This window comes from Podarcis filfolensis (genome assembly GCF_964270895.1).
Source record: "Podarcis filfolensis genome assembly, chromosome: 17".
Lineage (NCBI taxonomy): Eukaryota > Metazoa > Chordata > Lepidosauria > Squamata > Lacertidae > Podarcis > Podarcis filfolensis.
In genome coordinates, this window is record NC_139621.1 from 29,005,825 (window position 1) to 29,025,045 (window position 19,221).

Sequence of the window (19,221 nt, forward strand, 5' to 3'; positions counted from 1 at the left end):
TGCACTTGGGTGCACATGTCTAATATTTTTACTTACTAAAAAGAAGATTTGCAAAGCTCTCACAGTCAGTTTCACCTTCAGGACATCTTAATCAGATAAAACCAAAGACAGGTAATTTCCCCTTGCATGATACCCAATTACCTATTTCCCCTCCGAGCATTTCCTCCTAAAAGGTGTATTATGTATCCTATGAAGGCTCACACATTAATTCAAGAATTAAATAGATGGTTGGAGAATTATTTTCAAAGTTCAACGCTCCACCCTGAACGGACCACATGAAAGAGGTTCGGCTGGTTGCTGTGGCATTTATATCCATCAGGGAAGTTGATCAGCAGATGGTACCATACTGTGGACAGAGATAGTGCCCTGAAGCCATCGTGATTGGCATGGTGCTAACAGTCTTAAGAAAAACTGTCGGACTACTTTAAGCCATTAACATCTTCTTCAATTATCTTCTATTGCCACAACTGTTTCATTACAAAGAAGGCAGAGAGTTTTGGAGCTAAGCTAGATGTGACGGGGCAGCCATCTAGTTGTCTGGCCTATTCACACATGAAGGAAGGAACATGCTGGGGGAAGAAAGTAAAACATGCCCCCTGCCCTACCACGCTGTGCTCGGTTACTTAAAAAGCACTTTCCTCCCATCCTGCCACATTTCCAGGATGAGCGAAACTCGGAGAAAGATACTTAAAGTAGTGGAGCACAGATAAGAGGAACAGGGAAAAGGGAGAAGGTTTTGCTCTCTCCATACTGTCTTTTTCACTGAAGGACTAGACAACTCCACCAGCAGGAGGGGCAGAACGGGGATCCCTGAATGGGAGTGCCTGGTTTGTGCCCCCTCAAAATTGTGCACCCAGGGCCACGGCCCCCCTTACCCCGCTAACTACACCCCTGCCCTCACACTTATTTAGCCCTAAGTTTCACATTTCAGTTGTTACCACCTAGAGCAGAAGACTCAATGTACACTACGTAGAGTTGTACTGCCTGCACGTGTTCTTGTTGTGTCTTAATTTCCCATCAAGAAGGGCTTGAGGTATTCCACTTTCATTATAAGAGTCAAACAACAGATCCACGATTTTCAAGCTTTATACCCTCAAGGAAGAACCCTTTTGATCTCTCTTCGTCCGGCTACAAATCCCTGTGGGTTGCAGGGAATTCAGACATGCATTCTAAAGCATATTTCCAGTTTATTTGGGACATCAGCCAGGCCTGCGGAGCCTCACCACTGCCCTAAACACGTAGAGACTTGCCCAATAAGTCCCTGCTGCTATGTATTGCAGGGGAAGATCTGTAGAGGCAGGCAAGCTAACCTTCGGGAAAGCTGAAGAACTCCAGGATTCCCAGGAACACAGCTGGGGGGCGGGGATGGATTAGATCTTATCAGCCAACTCCACCACACAGCTCAGGCACTGAAGCTCTAAGAACAAAGCCTTGTAGTCCAAGTCTAAATAGCCTTGCAACATGCTGGAACAGAATACCAATTCAATATCTACCGGTATGTAGATATACCTAGACTCTCTGTTTTTAAGTAGATAAATAATTTGTTCAAATTTTAGATTAATACAGTGCCTGCTATACTGGCTAGACACTGACAAATTATAGGTATACTACTAGTTCCACATTTCTATGCCATTTTCCCCAGTCACAATCTTAAACTGACCTCTGGATGAAAAAAATCTCAGTCGCTTCATCAGTCAAAATAAATCAAGTATGAAACGTATCCATTTATTAGAAGAAAAAAACCAGAGAATTAAGTTCAGTACCACAAAACTCCCACTACTTTCTTTAGAAGATGAGTAGACCTCAGAACTTTTATAGACTACCTGGAGGCCCCTCATCCCAAAAACAAATTTAATGGGCATGGTGATAGTCCTATTCAACAGGTAACCCTACAAAGGTTGCAAACACCCAAGCATTAGGACTAAGGATCTCCAAGCATGTACACAGAGTCTTTGTTAGGTGAACGATTCTTTGCAACTGCCCTACAGAAACTGACGTTTTGTACCACGGCTTTCACTGAGAATGGCAGCGGCCCAACAGGTGAGTCCTGCCTGAGAAGCTGGTAGTACTTAGACAAAATTTCTAACTCTATTCTGGCTGGACCAACTGACTAATCTATCCAGTATCTGGGAGACCAACATTCAGCCTCCCTGAACAGCCCTTACAAAGTGGAAGCACCCACCCTATAGTTCTCTAAGGGCAGAGTTGCTTGGAACAGCCTTGACATTCACAGTATGAAGACTTCACACAGCAATTGTGTGCACCGAAGTACAACTGCAGCCACAACTAGACCTGTGAGTTCTTCCTTCAGACACACTCCTAAGCCCCGTGTTCCTGTCCAGAGACTGCAGAAATTGAGCAAATGACAAATAGAACAGATGAGGCAATGAAGTGGTGTTGCGAAGGCAAAGTCCAGAAGCATTTTGGAAGAGGCTCTAAGGCTAAGTACAGTGGTAGAACTCCATCTTTACTGGAGAAGTGAATTTCACATTTAATGAGACCACCGGCGGAAAGACTGCATTATAAAATAAAAAGCCACATTGCTAGGAATGACTGGAAAATCATCAGTAAGGAGAAGAAAATAATATTTGAAACTTCAGAAGGAAGCAGCATTCAAAATTTGCCAGGCGCATTTTGCACTTGGCTATCAGCCACTTGAGACCAAGTGAAGATGCCCGGGTGCCAGGATGGCGCCTGACGACTCCACCATCTGGAGGTACATGCCTGGGGATCCTTGAATCTTGACTGTTTTCACACACAAGAAACACATCCTGCAGAATTCTATCCGTTATATTTTATCTGCACAATCAGTACGAATGTCAGGAACCAAAAAGTCATATTGAAAAATACGACTTTTGAGCTGCCTGGCCACAAAATCTCAACCAGGTATTCCATTTTGGCGACTGTAACCCTGGTTTAAGGAGTCACTTGGCGCCTAGCTTATACAGTGGTACCTCGGGTTACATACGCTTCAGGTTACATACGCTTCAGGTTACAGACTCCGCTAACCCAGAAATAGTGCTTCGGGTTAAGAACTTTGCTTCAGGATGAGAACAGAAATTGTTCTCCAGCAGCGCAGCGGCAGCAGAGGCCCCGTTAGCTAAAGTGGTGCTTCAGGTTAAGAACAGTTTCAGGTTAAGAACGGACCTCCAGAACGAATTAAGTACTTAACCCAAGGTACCACTGTATATCTGAGTTTCTATCAGTGGAAGTAAGTTGTGGTTTTTTTTAAAAAAAAGCAGTGGCTAAAAGGCGTAAGACTAACAAACAAAGCATCTTGCAGCACCTTGAAGATTTCATGTATTTATAATATAGCATAAGCTTTTTGTGTAGTACATTGAAATGTATCCTGAGTTACCAGAATATATATGCATAGTTTGCAGGAAAGATTATAAACAGAGGTCAGAGAAAAACGAAATGCAGAAAAGTACACATAATTGTATAATTTATTTATTTTTTACTTATTTTTAAAATGTATTTATACCCTGCTTTTCTCCCAGGCTAGGATAATTAACTGTGATAATTCACAAAGAGTTATTGATACATCCTGGACACTTAACATATGCTATAAAAATCCTTTGTCTCCATTCAGTCCTCAGCTGTCAGCCCTAGACTTCTTGCCACACCGCAATTCAGCACTTGCACAGCGCAGCCTCCCTTTGAAGTTCCTATTTTTTCAAGTGTGGCCATTTTAAGGTCATTTACAAAGTATCCTGGGAGGATGAAATGTCCTTCTGCTGGTTTTTATAATACTGTCACACCAGATCTGTGCCCATTTGTGGCCTGTTTGTGCTATGTAGAATGTGCAAAGCATTGCTGGCAGCCCTTTGTGGATGACATTTTTAAGTCCCGTAATAAAGTTGCCAGAGTAGACCTAGGGGTAGAGCTGGCATCTGGGTCTGCTGCAGAATTGCCACAGGATGTCTGTTATCAACAACTGTTTGCATAGAATCACAGAATGACCACAACCACAAAAGGTGACAACGCCACACACTTAGATACCTGTAACTCAGGATCTGATGAAGTGTATCATCACTTCATGCGTCTGATGAAGTGGCCTCTTGCCCACCAAAGCTTATGCCATACTATAGTTGTTGGGTCTTTAAGGTTGCGCAATACTTTGTTGCAACAGGGGTGCCTATTTGGGAAGAGATTACAGTGGTACCTCGGGTTAAGTACTTAATTCGTTCCAGAGATCTGTTCTTAACCTGAAACTGTTCTTAACCCGAAGCACCACTTTAGCTAATGGGGCCTCCCGCTGCCGGAGCACGATTTCTGTTCTCATCCTGAAGCAAAGTTCTTAACTTGAAGCACTATTTCTGGGTTAGCGGAGTCTGTAACCTGAAGCGTATGTAACCTGAAGCGTATGTAACCCGAGGTACCACTGTACAAGGATTTTACAAGGCTGGATGACATGACCAACTCCTTGTAGAATGTGCCTTGCAGACCAGAAAAAGGTCAGGTCGACAGCAAGCAAACTTGAGCAAAATGGAGATTTCATACAAGAATTTCAATGGAAAAGATTAAGGGAACAATCCCAACTCCTGCCTGAGGAACGGGGGTCTGAATGGAGCCCTGGAGCCACCGCCAATGTGGAGATCTGCTGCTCATGCCGCCAAGGATGGAAGGTGAGGGAGAGGAACCAGCTCCAGAATGGCACAGAAGACAGATCTGGATCAGATAAGTAGCTGGACTGGCTTAAGACTCATCAGATTGTTGGCCAGACAGGTTCTACCCCTTCCTCACACCCAAACTGCCCCATTTTGGGAGATGATGCTGACTACTGACCGTGGTAGCTCCCTGCCTACAAAGGGATACTTCCACCACATTCAAACCCTTGCTAGTGGAGCAAATCAGTGGTTTGGATCCATGGAAGAGGATTCCCAAATTAAGCTGCCTGAAAAACATTAGCAAACATGATCTAAGGCAGCAGGAAAAACCAAGTATGTTCTTATATCTTAAGAAAGCCAAAAAAATAATAATACTTGTACTGCAAGGATAACAAAGCAGAACAAAGTACGGCAGAAAAAGCTTTACATGAAAGGATAAGGAAAATTAGATGGGTAAGCAAATATTAATGACAAGGTTTCTTGCCTTCTCCTACAGCAGATTAAATTCAACCATAGTTTATGTTTTTAAAGGGTAGCTGAGCAAAGATCAATAAATTCAGAGTAAGGAAATAAATTTGAGTGTAGGCTGTTGTTTTTAACTACTATTATGGCATGGCAAAGGAAAAGAACATAAAGAAAAGGAATAGCCTTTGAGACAAGAAGAAAGACTTGAATAACAAGGTTATGAGCAGAGCAATCATTTGCAAACAAGCATAACTGGAAATACTACTTCCACAAAGCAGTAGAGGCAAAACGCACAAGAATGCTGTAATGGTCAAAATTAGAAAAGGGGGGAATCTAGCAATTTGATAGAAGAGACAGATACAAGCAGGCCATGAGGCACAGAGCGGATTCAACCTGAGGAGAAAGCCAGACAGAAAAAGAAAAGCCCAAATGTTGAAAAACTGTGTATATCATGTAAAGAACATGTAATAATAAGAAGCAGTGAACAAACTGAACAACCTGAGTTGCTAATATTAAGCCACTATCAGGAAAGTTAATTTGTTCAAACTTACTCAACTAATACATGTTTGTTTTTCAACACTGTTAATTCAAAAATATGGAATTATGGAGCTGAATGGAACCAAAAAGCCATTGAGTGATCCAGTGCCTGCTGTCACAATGCAGGGCCATCTGCTGATCAATCCAAATCACAGGGGCACACGGTCTCATAATCACAGAGCAGACACACTGCATAATGGATGCCAACCAAGCAGAGAGTTTTAGAAGGTTCAGAGAAGTGAATCACACTATGCAAAAATATGCTCACTGACATTATGAAAAGAAAGGGAACCATTAAGGGAAGGGGATAAGAAGGTTTTGGATACCAGCCTCCAAGACTAATGATGGTTAAGATGATAGCAAGCTGAGAACGGGCTAGGTCCAATTTGTTCAGCCGTCAACAACTTGCAGGTTTTAAAGCAGCAAATTGGAGTAGTGAGTGGAGTTATTTACTGTGGGTTGAATCTAATAGGACGACAATATAACCATGGCAAATAAAAATTGGCTAAAGCTAAGAGAAGGAAAGACGCAGGTGGCGCTGTGGGTTAAACCACAGAGCCTAGGGCTTGCTGATCAGAAGGTTGGCAGTTCAAATCCCTGCGACGGGGAGAGCTCCCGTTGCTCGGTCCCTGCCCCTGCCAACCTAGCAGTTCAAAAGCATGTCAAAGTGCAAGTAGATAAATAGGTACCGCTCCGGCGGGAAGGTAAACGGCATTTCCGTGCGCTGCTCTGGTTCACCAGAAGCGGCTTAGTCATGCTGGCCACATGACCCAGAAACTGTATGCCGGCTACCTCGGCCAATAAAGCAAGATGAGCGCCGCAACCCCAGAGTCGGTCATGACTGGACCTAATGGTCAGGGGTCCCTTTACCCTTTACCTAAGAGAAGGAAAAGAGAATGGGCAGAAAACAAGAAGCCCCTCTATGCATGTTACTTGGACTGAAAAAAGAAAAAGAAAACTCAAATCTCTTGGGTTCAAACCTCTAACTTTTGTGAACATAAAAAAATGCATGACTAAATATGGATTAGTGCAGGGATCAGAAAATGATAGTCATCACAATGCTGTTTTATCACAGGTCGGGTGCTGTGCATTGTAACAGGTACATTATGTTTGTAGTATATATATTCCAACAGCAGACCTAAGTTCCCACGCTTATTCACAAAGATGCTGCCATTATACAGTATTCTTGTCAGTTTCATCATTGGCTACTGAAGTCTCTCTCCAGAGGGCCTAGAGAAAGATGGCATTCTACAGAAGGAATAGATGAGTATGGATAGTGGGAGAGATAGAATACAATACACTGACAAATTGCCTCTTATTCATACAGGCACAAAAAAGACAGAAAATAATCTGAACAGAACTGTAACAAATTAGCCTTGCCTATCATTAGACAATGAAGACTTCACACCCATGCTTCAAGAACAGAAAACATATCTACAAGTTCATCTGTTATCCTTATGAATAGTTATCCTTATGAATATTCCACCTGGAAAAGTTACTGGCACCTCTCTAATGCTGTCCTCACAATGCTATCCTCACAATTACTAGCACCAGTTCTGAACATGCTGTGGAAGTAATCCACCCTTTTACCACCAAGGTTCCATGTAGAAAAATCAAAATGTCTTAAAACTTAAGCGATAATTAGTCCATGTGAAGAGGTCCTGAATGCCTCCCTCAGAGAGTGCCAATAAAGGTAGACAACAAAAGTCCTGTTGGATTATAGGAATATGGTATAGTGGTTAGAGGGCTGTACCTGGATGTGGGGCATTCTGCTTGGCTTTGGACAATTCATTATAGTTCAGTGGAGCCTACCTCAAAAGATTGCAAGGCTAAAACAGAATAAGAAGGGTAGGATCTAGATCAGGGGTCAGCAAACTTTTTCAGCAAGGGGCTGGTCCACTGTCCCTGAGACCTTGTGGGGGACCACACTATATTGGGGGAAGGAATAATGAATGAACTCCTATGCCCCACAAATAACCCAGAGATGCATTTTAAATAAAAGGGCACATGCTACTCATGTAAAAACATGCTGATTCCCGGACCGTCCGTGGGCCGGATTGGAAGGCAATTGGGCCGAATCTGGCTCCTGGGCCTTAGTTTGCCTAACCATGATCTAGATGAAATAAACAGCAGGATGCAGGCATACTTCTCATGAAGGATGGATAAGCAATGTGGGTTGTTAAAGCAAGCACGTGGTATAATGATGGGATGGAACTGGGGTGGGGGGCACAAAGTAGATGAAGAAAGATAAAAAATGGCAAGGATACAGCATTGTGGAGTATTTCAAAATATACAGGCACTGCTGCAGAGAGTGAGGCAAAGGACATACTCTTACAGAGGATGCAGCTGTCAGTGTGGCTACCAGCCACAATAGCTATGTTCTGCCTCTGCTGTTGCCTCTGCCAGCTGCTTGGGATCACAAGAGAGAAGCACACGGTTGCAATCACTGGCCACTGTGAGAACAGGATGCTGGACTAGATGGGCCTTTGGCCTTATGGATATTAAATTAAGCAGATGGGGATGGGTTAGGAGAAAAGGCACTTTTTGAGTGTGTCTGGCAGTGTGCAACAAGGCTATGCACAGTTTAGCAAGAAGGCTAAAGCTTAGGAAGGCTGCTTATGAAATGTTCCCTAAGAGGTGACTTGGAAAGAGACATTTCAACAACAGGGTTCCTACAGGGCAAAGGGGAAGGCATGTAGCTCAGTGGCAAAGCATCCGCCTTGCATGCAGAAGGCTACTGATTCTATCCATTGCATCTTCCAGTAGGACTGGGAGAGTATCTTTGCCTGGAACTCTGGCAAAGCCACTACCAGTCAAGTGTAGACAATTCTCTGCCGGGTGAACCAATGGTCTGACTCAGTGAATAAAGCAGCTTCCTATGCTCCTAAGAAACACCACACCACAATCCAAAGGGTCCACGTATGCAGCAATGGGTCAACGAAAGTTCATACGGACTCAAGGAAAGGAGAACTGCAGAGATACCAAGGCAGCAAAAACAAGAGGTGAGACAGGCATCCGTTGAGCGATTCGAGCGGGGGAGGAATTGCTTATGCTCATTCCTCCTACCAGTTGGTAAAGAAACACTTGAAAACAAGCGGCTGCAGGAGGGATGCATTTGCAACACTGCTTTTGATTCTGTTCCCTTCCCCTTAACGCACAGTGTCCGCTTCGCCCCTCCTTTGCTTCGGGCACTTTTAAAGGCTGCCCCCCCCCGAAACCGATATTATTTATAAATTAATGCCAGGGTCAGAATGGTCGTGACTGGAGGGTGGCAGCAGCGGCAGAGACAATCCAACTGCTAGATTATGACACACCGGGGTTGCAACCGGAGAGCCCTTTCCGAGCAGGCGTGGGTGACAGTAGATGATGGGGCTTAGGAGGCTTCTCCCCCCCTGAAAAAAAAACCAACCCAAAACCAAAATCCTATTCCATTTCGGTTGCATAAGTTTATGCCGACCTACTCCAGAATCTCCAGGAAGAAAAGGAGGAGAAATGAGGGGGTTGAGGGTGTAAAAAAATAATAATCCAGATAAATATAAACATGCCAAGGTGTAAACTGGGAAAAGGGGGGGTGAAGAATTGACGCAAATGGGAAGGGGATGGAAGAGAAGCGCGGGCAGGGCAAGAACCTAGAATAAAATAAAATAAAATAAAAGGTGGAGGAGCTTCTGTTTGCTCTTGATACCGGGGACAGGGGTGCTGTTAAGGATGGGGGGGTCCTGCCCTCGCCTCCCCTCCCCTCCTGACTCACCTGAGAGGCGGCGCTCCCGCAGCAGCCCATGGCGGGCTCGGGGCTGGGTCTCTGCCGCGGGCTCCCGGCATCCAAGCGCCGCGATTCCCCGGCCGCCCGCCCGGCCCCAGGGCGACGGCGGCGGCAGGGGGAGCGGCGGCAAGGCGGCGGGGAAAGGGCGGAGGAGGGAGCGGGAGAGAAGCGGGGTGGGGGGGGGGCTGGGCTGCTGGCTGCTCCTCCGCCGCCTGCCGCCGCCCCGAGGGCTCGCCCGCCCGCTTGTCCGCAGCGGCGCCCCGGAGGATCCCTTCGCCGAGGCGGCTCCTTAGCTCCTCAGCATCCCTCCTCCTCTTCCTCCTTCTCCTCCTCCTCCTCCTCCTCCCGCATCCCGGCGGCAGCGTCGCGCGGCGCTCCTGGGGGCGGGGCTTGGCGCGAGCGAGGGAGGGAGGAGGGAGGGAGGAGAAGCAGTAGCAGCATCAGCAACACAACAGCAGGCGGCCGCCTTCGCCAGCCAACCAAACCAACCAACCAGGCAGCAGCCCCGCGACCTAGAAACAGCCCCGGAACTCTCCGCCCCGGGGATGCGGGGGAGAGCCGAGCCCAATTGCGAAGAGGCACAAGAGCGCTTACTGCGGGCAACGGGAAGGGCCATACTATAGCGCCGCAATGGAACGTTATGAAGAGCGGGCGGACGGCGAGCGCGGCGGGGGTGTCCCGTCCGCTAAACGTGCCCGGCTCACTTCCGGCGTATCATTATTGCTTGCTTTCTCTTTTTCTCTCCTTTTCTTCTGTTTCGCTTGACGCACCTCCTGCTTTTTTCTGTTTCTTTTTTGCAGGAGGAGGAAAGAGTGGAGCGAAGTATTTAGCAGCGCGCCGGCTTGGGACAACAACGGCTCTTGTTGTTGTTGTTGCTTTCATCTCCTGATATAATGCCTGCGTGACCTTGGGAAAGCGCCTTGCACTCCTTTTTCCTGTTCCTGTCGTTATTCATAGGAATATCATTTCCCTATACCCTTCGGTTGCGTGGTGACCTTTGCGTCTCTCCTATGGCGGACGGGTTGGGAAAGGAGCAGGGGAGCGAGAGGGAAACCGGGGTGGGTGGGCGCAGAGGCACAGCTCGTGAGAACCCAGTGATTTTTTGGGGGGGGGAGTTGCTCATTTTTAATTCAAAAGGCAGCGATCGTGGTTTTAAAGCTAAAAAAACAGTGAGGAAGGATCGTGGTTATTTTAAGTCAACGGAGAGCAATCGTGGTATTAAAACTGTAACAGATCAACTATTATTTTGGGGGGGGGGTCTCGTCACAATTATTGCCAAGAAAGTTTTAAGTTTATTCCAAACTCAAAGAGCAGAGAGTTTGCACCTTCGGAGAGGTTTAAAATGAATGCACACCATGCATTTAAAGCACATTGCTTCCCCTCCCCCCTCACAAGAATCCTGAAAACTGTCATTTACCCTTCACAGAGTGACAGGTCCCAGCTGCCTTAACAAACTATACTTCCTAGGGTTCCGTGGGGAGGGTGTCATGTGCTTTACATGTATGGTGTATACACTTACTGGTTTTACATGTTTAAATTGTCACTGTTTCAGTGCATGTGTGCACGCATGAAGCAGCTTTGTGGATTTCTCAGCAAATATCCAGATCACCACTCTCCACCTGCTGAAAAATCTTAGAAAAAGTGGATTGTATTTACAATGAGAAACAATATGGGCACATACAATATTTTACAAACCACAAACCTATTGAGAGGGTCAACCCATGTTGACTCCAAAGCATGAAAATGGGTAATGAGAAATCTTCTTTGTATAACATTTCCCCCTACAGTGGGTCAAACATGAGGAAAAGCAGTTCTGAAATTACAGATGCTCAGATCTTCACCTGCATTATCCTTGCCTTTCTACATGAATCCCAAAGCCATGCTTTCGTTGATTAAGCAGTATGTAACTCTCACTAAATAAATACAGCACGAGAATTCTTATCAAACACAGATTTAAAATCTGAACCAGAGAAAACTTCCAAAGTTTTCTTTCCCTGCCCACCATCCACTACCCTTCCCCTTAAAGCTCTGTTTGACTGAGCAGTGGCAGCACGTGATAGGCATTGTTTCAGAATAGATTAAGGGTGGGGGAAAGCCCCACTGAACACAGTGAGACTTACTTCTGAGCAAATATGTATAAGATTCCTCTGCAAGTGAGAGGCATTATAGTCAAGATTAGACTGTATGAGAATAAGCCATTTGGGCACATCTACACAACAAGCTTAGGACATCCCTACACATGTCAACTCAGAAGGAAGTCTCGTTGAATTCACTGGGACTTATTCTCAAGTAAGTGGACACGGAACAGCAGCCTCAATAATCATTTGCTCTGCCTAACGAATCCTATAAACTTGTATTGTGAGAAAAGCTAGGGAGCATTAACAGAATTCTCAGCACTCACACCAAACAGCAGTTCCCAGTATCCTTTAGGGAAAGCCATGAGAATAAATATGTTATATAAATGACACTACATTTATAGTGCAGAAAGATGTATGAGATCATTCACAATGTAATAAATAATTATCACTCTTTTTTATTACTGTAAGCCACCAAGCCATAAACAACTCAGAAACTGACAAATGTCTCCTTAACGTCCAACACCCTTCTGAAAAAGGCATTTACTGTATATTTAGTATTCAGTAATATGCAGATTTATATAGATCTGTTGATTGCCTTGTAGCTGATTAATTGATCAACTAATTAAAACATTCTTTAATTGATTGACAGCTCTAGTAAATAGTCTTCTTGTGACAGACACCTTAGAAATTGACTCTAAATTGGTAGAAGCCTATAAAAATGCAGCTCACGATAAATCTCTCTCAGGGATCCTGCATTCTCTGAGCCTGTCACCAGGCAAAGCAGTCTGTAGGGCATCATGAGGGAATCCTAGACATGTTTACTAAGCAGTAAGTTCCACTACAGTCAGTGGAGTTTGCTCCCTACTAGGGCTGCGTGATATCTGGTTTTCATCATCACGATATATCACCAGCTAAATATGGTATCTCGTTATATCACAATATATCTGCAGCGACGGAGGGCCTTGCTGGGCCTCCCTGTGGTGGCAGAGGGGCCTGCCATACCTTCCTGCAGCAGCGGAGATTGTGCCACACGTCACTGCAGCAGCAGAGGCTCCCTGTGGTGGCAGAGGGTGTGGCGTGCTTCTCTCATCATCTGAAAGCTTTACACGGTGGGGTGGATCCTCAGGACTTTATCACTATTTGGTGAACTTCCACAACACATATGAACAAACAATCACTTTGTCTCATGTATCCATGCAAGTATGACTTAACTTGTTGGAACTTGTAAGACACAGTGGTACCTCGGGTTAAGTACTTAATTCGTTCCGGAGGTCCGTACTTAACCTGAAACTGTTCTTAACCTGAAGCACCACTTTAGCTAATGGGGCCTCCCGCTGCTGCCATGCCGCCGGAGCACGATTTCTGTTCTCATCCTGAAGCAAAGTTCTTAACCTGAAGCACTATTTCTGGGTTAGCGGAGTCTGTAACCTGAAGCGTATGTAACCCGAGGTACCACTGTACTTTCTTTTGGTGCAGGCTGGTGAGCAATATCTTGCCTCTGTCTGCTCTGGCAGGATCTATACACAGGAAAACCCCCACTATAAATAAGTCATAAATTAAATTGTTATAACAAAAGGGGGGAAACTGTGTAAAATCGCATAGACAAAGTTTTGTACTCTACAGCACCATCTGGTGTCACATGTTTATAACAGTTATACCATTGTAACATGGCTAATGTAGCTGAGTCATCTGTCTTCTTTGACAACACTCTTTTTACCTGGTTCTTGACCCTCTCACTCTTGTCTTCTTGAATAGCACTGTGGAGGAAGAACACAGGTTTCTCTATTTGTATGCTGTATGCTTACATTTTGTATACATACAGATGTATTAATAGAAATAAAGAAACAACAGAAGTAACAAATGAAGGCTGGAACTGGAATACTAATTAGGCAGGCACTACTACTCAAGAACCAATGTGGTGTGAGTGGTTAGAGTGCTGGACTAGGAACCCTGGGAGGTCAGGGTTCAAATTTTCAGCTTATTGAATGACTTTGGGCCAGCCACTGTCCTTCAGCCCAGCCTATCCTGCAGGATTATTGTGAAGATCAGATGGAGAGGGGAGAACCACATACACCACCCTGAGCGACCTTAAGGAAACGTGGTGTGTAATAGTAATGGTAAAGTTAAAGGGACCCCTGACCATTAAGTCCAGTTGCGGACGACTCTGGGGTTGTGGCACTCATCTCGCTTTGCTGGCCGAGGGAGCCAGCGTACAGCTTCCGGGTCATGTGGCCAGCATGACTAAGCTGCTTCTGGAGAACCAGAGCAGCACATGGAAACGTCGTTTACCTTCCTGCCGGAGCGGTACCTATTTATCTACTTGCATTTTGACGTGCTTTCGAACTGCTAGGTGGGCAGGGGCAGGGACTGAGCAATGGGAGCTCACCCCGTCGCAGGGATTCAAACCGCCGACCTTCCGATCAGCAAGCCCTAGGCTCTGTGGTTTAGACCACAGCGTCACCTGCATCCCCAAAATGTAATAATAAACTTAATGAAATAAAGACCTCAGTAGGGTTCTGGACAGCACTGAAGCAGCACCCTCTTTCTCTCAGAATTCCTGCAGGTTCTCTGAAGCACCTGATCCCACCCACTCTTGCTGCTGGTTAGCTCAGGAGATATTCCATGGCCTGTGAGTTCACAGTCTGAATACAGGACAAGTCGTTAACCTGGCTCAGTGGCAGGATAACTCAGTCAAACTTACCCGAATCGCACTATCAGAACGAGAAGACAAGACTTGTATTATTATAGCCATTCTATAAATACAGACCAATCGGAAGCGCAGAGAAGCCAGATGACAGGATGATAGAATCATTTTGCAGTCATCCTAAATAGAACAGATTTGCATGTGAGGAATGAATCATGATGGGAGAAGAATCCTTAGATGCTAATAGCAAGTGTCTTCACCTCTTTGGAATTAGCCCTGACACCTTTTCAGGAGATACAGAGCTTCTCTTAAAACCTAGGTGCTCATAACACTGTCAACAGAAGGTATGCAACTGAAGTGTCTTGCCATCTGTGTGATGCTAATACACTGGCAGCACAAATATCGCTATTATGGCGTGGTTAAGTAGTGATTTTTTTTTGCTAAAATTAGGTCGTTGCCATTGGCTTTCACTTACCCTAATCTGATCTGCCTAAAGATCAGTGGTTTTATCCTTTCCCATTGGTTTTCGCTTGCCACTAAATAACTGGTTAGATTTCACCGGTTGCAGATATGATGTGCCAACAAGCCAGAGAGACCCAACTCTGGAATGATATAAAGTACCTTTCATGTTTGATAAGCATTGTGTATGTGGGCAGGAGAAAGGATCTCACCCTCCTACTGTGCTCTCAACAACTTCCCAACTATTTTTATTCAAGAAAGCAGAATATGGTGAACAGGGGGCAGGGGAGGTAGCAAAGTCCTCATATATTTTGTGCTATATCTTGAATAATAGTCTGAAGACAGGCACCAACATATTTATTAAAGTATCTAATGCAAATGGTGTGGTATTAAACAGATAATCAACCTATAAAGGTAAAGGTACCCCTGACTGTTAGGCCCAGTCGCGAACAACTCTGGGGTTGCATGTTCATCTCGCTTTATAGGCCAAGGGAGCTGGCGTTTGTCCACAGACAGCTTCTGGGTCATGTGGCCAGCATGACTAAGCCGCTTCTGGCAAACCAGAGCAGTGCATGGAAATGCCGTTTACCTTCCTACCGTATTTATCTACTTTTGCACTTTGACATGCTTTCGAACTGCTAAGTGGGCAGGAGCAGGGACCGAGCAACGGGAGCTCACCCCGTTGCGGGGATTCGAACCGCCAACCTTCTGATCGGCAAGTCCTAGGCTCTGTGGTTTAACCCACAGCACCACCCACATCCCTCTCTGGGTGGGTTACGCACTCACAAAATGACTGAGGCAGGACTAAACCGCTTCTGGCGCAATGGGGCACCATGATGGAAACCAGAGCGCACAGAAACGCCACTTGCCTTCTCACTGCAGCGGTACCTATTTATCTACTTGCACTGGTGTGCAAGACTCTCCCGGCTTCAGCGAAAGGAACCCGAAGCGTTTGGAGCGCAGCGCGAGGTCCCGCTGCACTCCAAAGGCTTCAGGTGGCTATCCCTGAAGCCTTTGGAGTGCAGTGGGACCTCGCACTGCACTCCAAAGGCTTCGGGGTTAGCTGCGCAAAGCCTCTGCAGGGCAGCGGGGTGAAGGCACCCCGCTGCCCTGCGGAGGCTTGAAAGGCTGTCCCTGAAGCCAGAACAGTGAGACGGAGCGCTGCGCAGCATCTCGCTGTTCTAGCTTGGAGATGCCGGGGCTTTATGGGGAAACCCCAGGCTTCCTCCTTCAGCCCTGACACTGATTTGATTCAAAATATTTTTTGCTTGTTTTCCTCCTCTAAAAACTAGGTGCGTCCTTTGCTCGGGTGCGAAAAATACGGTAGGTACCACTGCATGGGAAGGTAAACGGCGTTTCCATGTGCTCTGCTTTCCATCACAGTGTCCCAATGCACCTAAGACCAGTGGGTGAGGCATTCCAGGAAGCAGAGCCTAGTTCACTAGCTGGCCAGGTGGGGAAGGACGCATGTGATTCCTCAGCTGGGGCACCTGCCTCATCAAGCGCAGAAGCTGCAATCAACAGACACAGTATAAGAAGGCAGCAGAGCTGAGGTACTGTGTCTATTCAACTGCCCATGTTGAGTGACCTCACCTGGGATTCTCCTCAGACCTTCATGGGTTTCTACTTTGAGATTGACTCTGGTCTGTATCCTGACTGCTGAACTCCCATATTGGCGTACCTGGACTGACCCTGGACTGCGTTTCCTGATCTTTGAACTTGGCTGGTATGGATTGGCTTTTGGACTTGGAACTTTGCCTTGGCACGCTGTCTGCCAGGTAGGCCGGGGGATCAGGACACTTGAAAAGATAAAATACAACAAATAAAGCCAATTTAAAAACAGGGGTGGTGTGGTGTTGAAACTATGAACAATACAATTACATGAAAAGCATGCTCAGTAAAATATGAATAAGGACAAGTCCTATCCACCCTGCTAAAAGATGAGCACAGCCATAGGAGACAATAGTAATAGCTTTATTTATATGGTGCCCATCTGACTGGGTTGCCGCAGCCACTCTTGGCTGCCTTCAGATGTCTTTATTGCCAAAGGTCTTGGTAAACAAAGAAGCCTTTGCCTGGTGCCTAAGGACCGACAAGAATGGCACCAGGCATGTCTCCCACCACACCATAAAGGCCTGTTCTCATGTGGCCACCCTCTGCACCTGTCTTGGGTGGGGCTCCTGGTGAAGGGCCTCTGATGAAGACCACAAGGTCTGGGCTGGTTCATATAGGGAGAAATAACCTCAATGTTCAATTGTGTGGTCATTTCAGTGCTAAGCCTGAACCCCTGCCAACGTGCCAACTACCCAAAGCTTCTCCACATGTGTCCATGTGGAATGTGAGGCTCAAAACTAAGCTATGTCCCTTAGGAACACTTATGTGGAAGGAAACCCAACTGAACAGAGTACAAGATGCTCTCCATGTCACACATGAGGGGCAGGACTTGGGAAGTCAACACACCTCCTCTGGCTCTTAGAACAATTTCCCTGCCCCTTAGCAGGTCCTGATAAGATGCTTCTCTCTGTTACCTGTCTCCTTCTACTTCCACAGCATTCCCATTTCATCAATTTGGGCTTCACTTAGCCCCTCCAAAGGCCTCAGCTAGCAGGAGAGAGACACATCTTTATATGTGGTTCATTTGGAACAGGCCACTAAACATTTGTCACTGCCTATCATCCTGACATATTGAATCTAAGGCACCAGGAACTATATACATATACATAAACACACACACATCTTCCTCAGAGCAGCTCCTTGTGAAAGTCAAACTCATGCCAGATAGTGACAGGATAGCTGCCTTATTTTAATTTATTTGCTGTTGCTTAATTTACTTGGCTTGCATGCACAGCCAGGAAAGCGCCATTTGTTTCGGCGAGGTGAGGAAAAGTTCTGTGCGACCCAAATGAGCTGCTGAAAACGGAACACAATCTTTCTTGCGCAGACAGTATCATCATAATACATTATTAGCCATTGTGATCTTCTATCATTCCACTCTGGGAGAATTATGGCTGTGGCACTGAGGATGTAAGGCTACAGGCTGAGCACTGCTTGCTACAAATCTCTCGCAAAGCTCTTGCAATAAATCTCCAAGAGAAAAGTCATTTAAAGAAAGGAGCGGGGGGGGGGTAGGATGACACTAAGGGGAGCTGTCATTTGTTTTCTTAGGGAAGAGGGGACAAGCAGCTGTGAAGGGACACGACGTACTCTTAACGTCGCAGAAGGTGGCAGCATTCATCACGGCAAAAGCAACGTTCTCGGTGGAGGGCAAGCATGGAGGGGAAACAATATCCAGCCCCCTTGCCCACAGACCTGTGAAATAAATGGCTCTCCTTGACGAAATCATTTCTCTTCCTTTTATTAGCTACATAGGAGACCACAAGTGATTTGGCCATTTCCGACGCTGAGAACCTGTGTGCGCACACCTTGATGGAATTCACCCCGCAAAGAATCATCCGCCGTCCCCTTGTTGGCGTGCCTTCTCACCAAAACGATAGCAGTGGCTTTTGTGGGGTTAAAACAGAATTACGTCGTTAGAAGAAGAAGAGGAGGAGGAGGAGGAGGAAGAAGAAGAAGAAGAAGAAGAAGAAGAAGAAGAAGAAGAGGAGGAGGAGGAGGAGGAGGAGGAGGAGGAGGAGGAGGAGGAGGAGTAGTTTGGATTTGATATCCTGCTTTATCACTACCCGAAGGAGTCTCAAAGCGGCTAACAATCTCCTTTCCCTTCCTCCCCCACAACAAACACTCTGTGAGGTGAGTGAGGCTGAGAGACTTCAAAGAAGTGTAACTAGCCCAAGGTCACCCAGCAGCTGCATGTGGAGGAGCGGGGAAGAGAACCCGGTTCACCAGATTACAAGTCCACCACTCTTAACCACGACACCACACTGGCTCTCATAGGTTTGGAAGCCTATAAGAGATTCCTCAACAAAAAGGTAAGTAATTATACTCGAGCCACATCCTACACAAAGCTGTCAGATCAGTATTATTTACCTGAACTTAAGAAGAGCTCTGCTGGATCACTCCAAAGGCCTGCATTCCGTTCTCACCGTGAGCAACCAGATTCCTATGGGAAGTCCACCGGTACAAGAACCTGCTCCCAATTCTGCCAGCTGGAATTGAGGCAGACTGCCTCAGATGCTGAAGGTCAGAGGGAGCCTTCTGAAGTCCCACCCTCCCATTTTATTTATTTTCATTTACTTATTAAATTTGTAGACCACCCTTCATCCTAAGATCTCAGGGTGGTTCACAGCATAAAAATGCAAGATAAAAACACAAAATGCATAATAGAAACAGTAACAGTAACAGTAACACCCACCACAACAAACACATTTAAAATGACATAGGATGTTAATCAGCCCAAGGCCTGGTTGAAGAGGAATGTTTTTGCCTGGTACCTAAAGGTGTATAACGAAGGCGCCAGATGAGCCTCCTTGGGGAGATTATTCATCATCAACAATTTTTTTAAATTTATATGCCACCCATCTGACCTGGAAATGTAGGGGACAGAACATGAGATTGAAAAACAATTAGGAACGGGGAGAAACTGAAATTCTCATATTCGCTCATCCCTGTAGACATATGATTCTAGGTCTTCATTATCACGGGCTAGGCTCCTGTTACTCTCAGGTGCTAAGACAAAGTGGATAAAAAGTGCTACCTATGATGTAGACA

The 19,221-nt window shown here is 45.9% G+C and overlaps 1 protein-coding gene and 1 long non-coding RNA gene across 6 annotated transcripts in view; both read right to left on the reverse strand.

The window, feature by feature from the left end:
• Nucleotides 1–9,767, reverse strand: part of SLC44A1 (solute carrier family 44 member 1) — an 83,707-nt gene extending 73,940 nt beyond the window's left edge. For both annotated transcript variants that reach the window (XM_083593270.1, XM_083593269.1), the window contains exon 1: nt 9,364–9,767. In XM_083593270.1, the coding sequence (XP_083449396.1) occupies nt 9,364–9,393 (30 nt within the window). In that variant the 5' untranslated portion in view covers nt 9,394–9,767. The remainder of the gene's footprint in view (nt 1–9,363) is intronic.
• Nucleotides 9,768–11,756: 1,989 nt separating this feature from the next.
• Nucleotides 11,757–18,859, reverse strand: LOC310753056. 4 transcript variants are annotated; one of them, XR_014543126.1, is made up of 5 exons: nt 16,150–16,671; nt 14,573–14,699; nt 13,958–14,277; nt 13,112–13,210; nt 11,757–12,970 (listed from the first exon to the last, which is right to left on the reverse strand). It is a non-coding gene; the product is annotated as an uncharacterized lncRNA (long non-coding RNA). The 4 variants fall into 4 exon arrangements; XR_014543127.1 differs by lacking the exon at nt 11,757–12,970 and adding an exon at nt 17,866–18,859 and having other exon boundaries at nt 12,980–13,210; nt 16,150–16,355; XR_014543128.1 differs by lacking the exon at nt 11,757–12,970 and having other exon boundaries at nt 12,980–13,210; nt 13,958–14,164.
• Nucleotides 18,860–19,221: the final 362 nt, after the last annotated feature.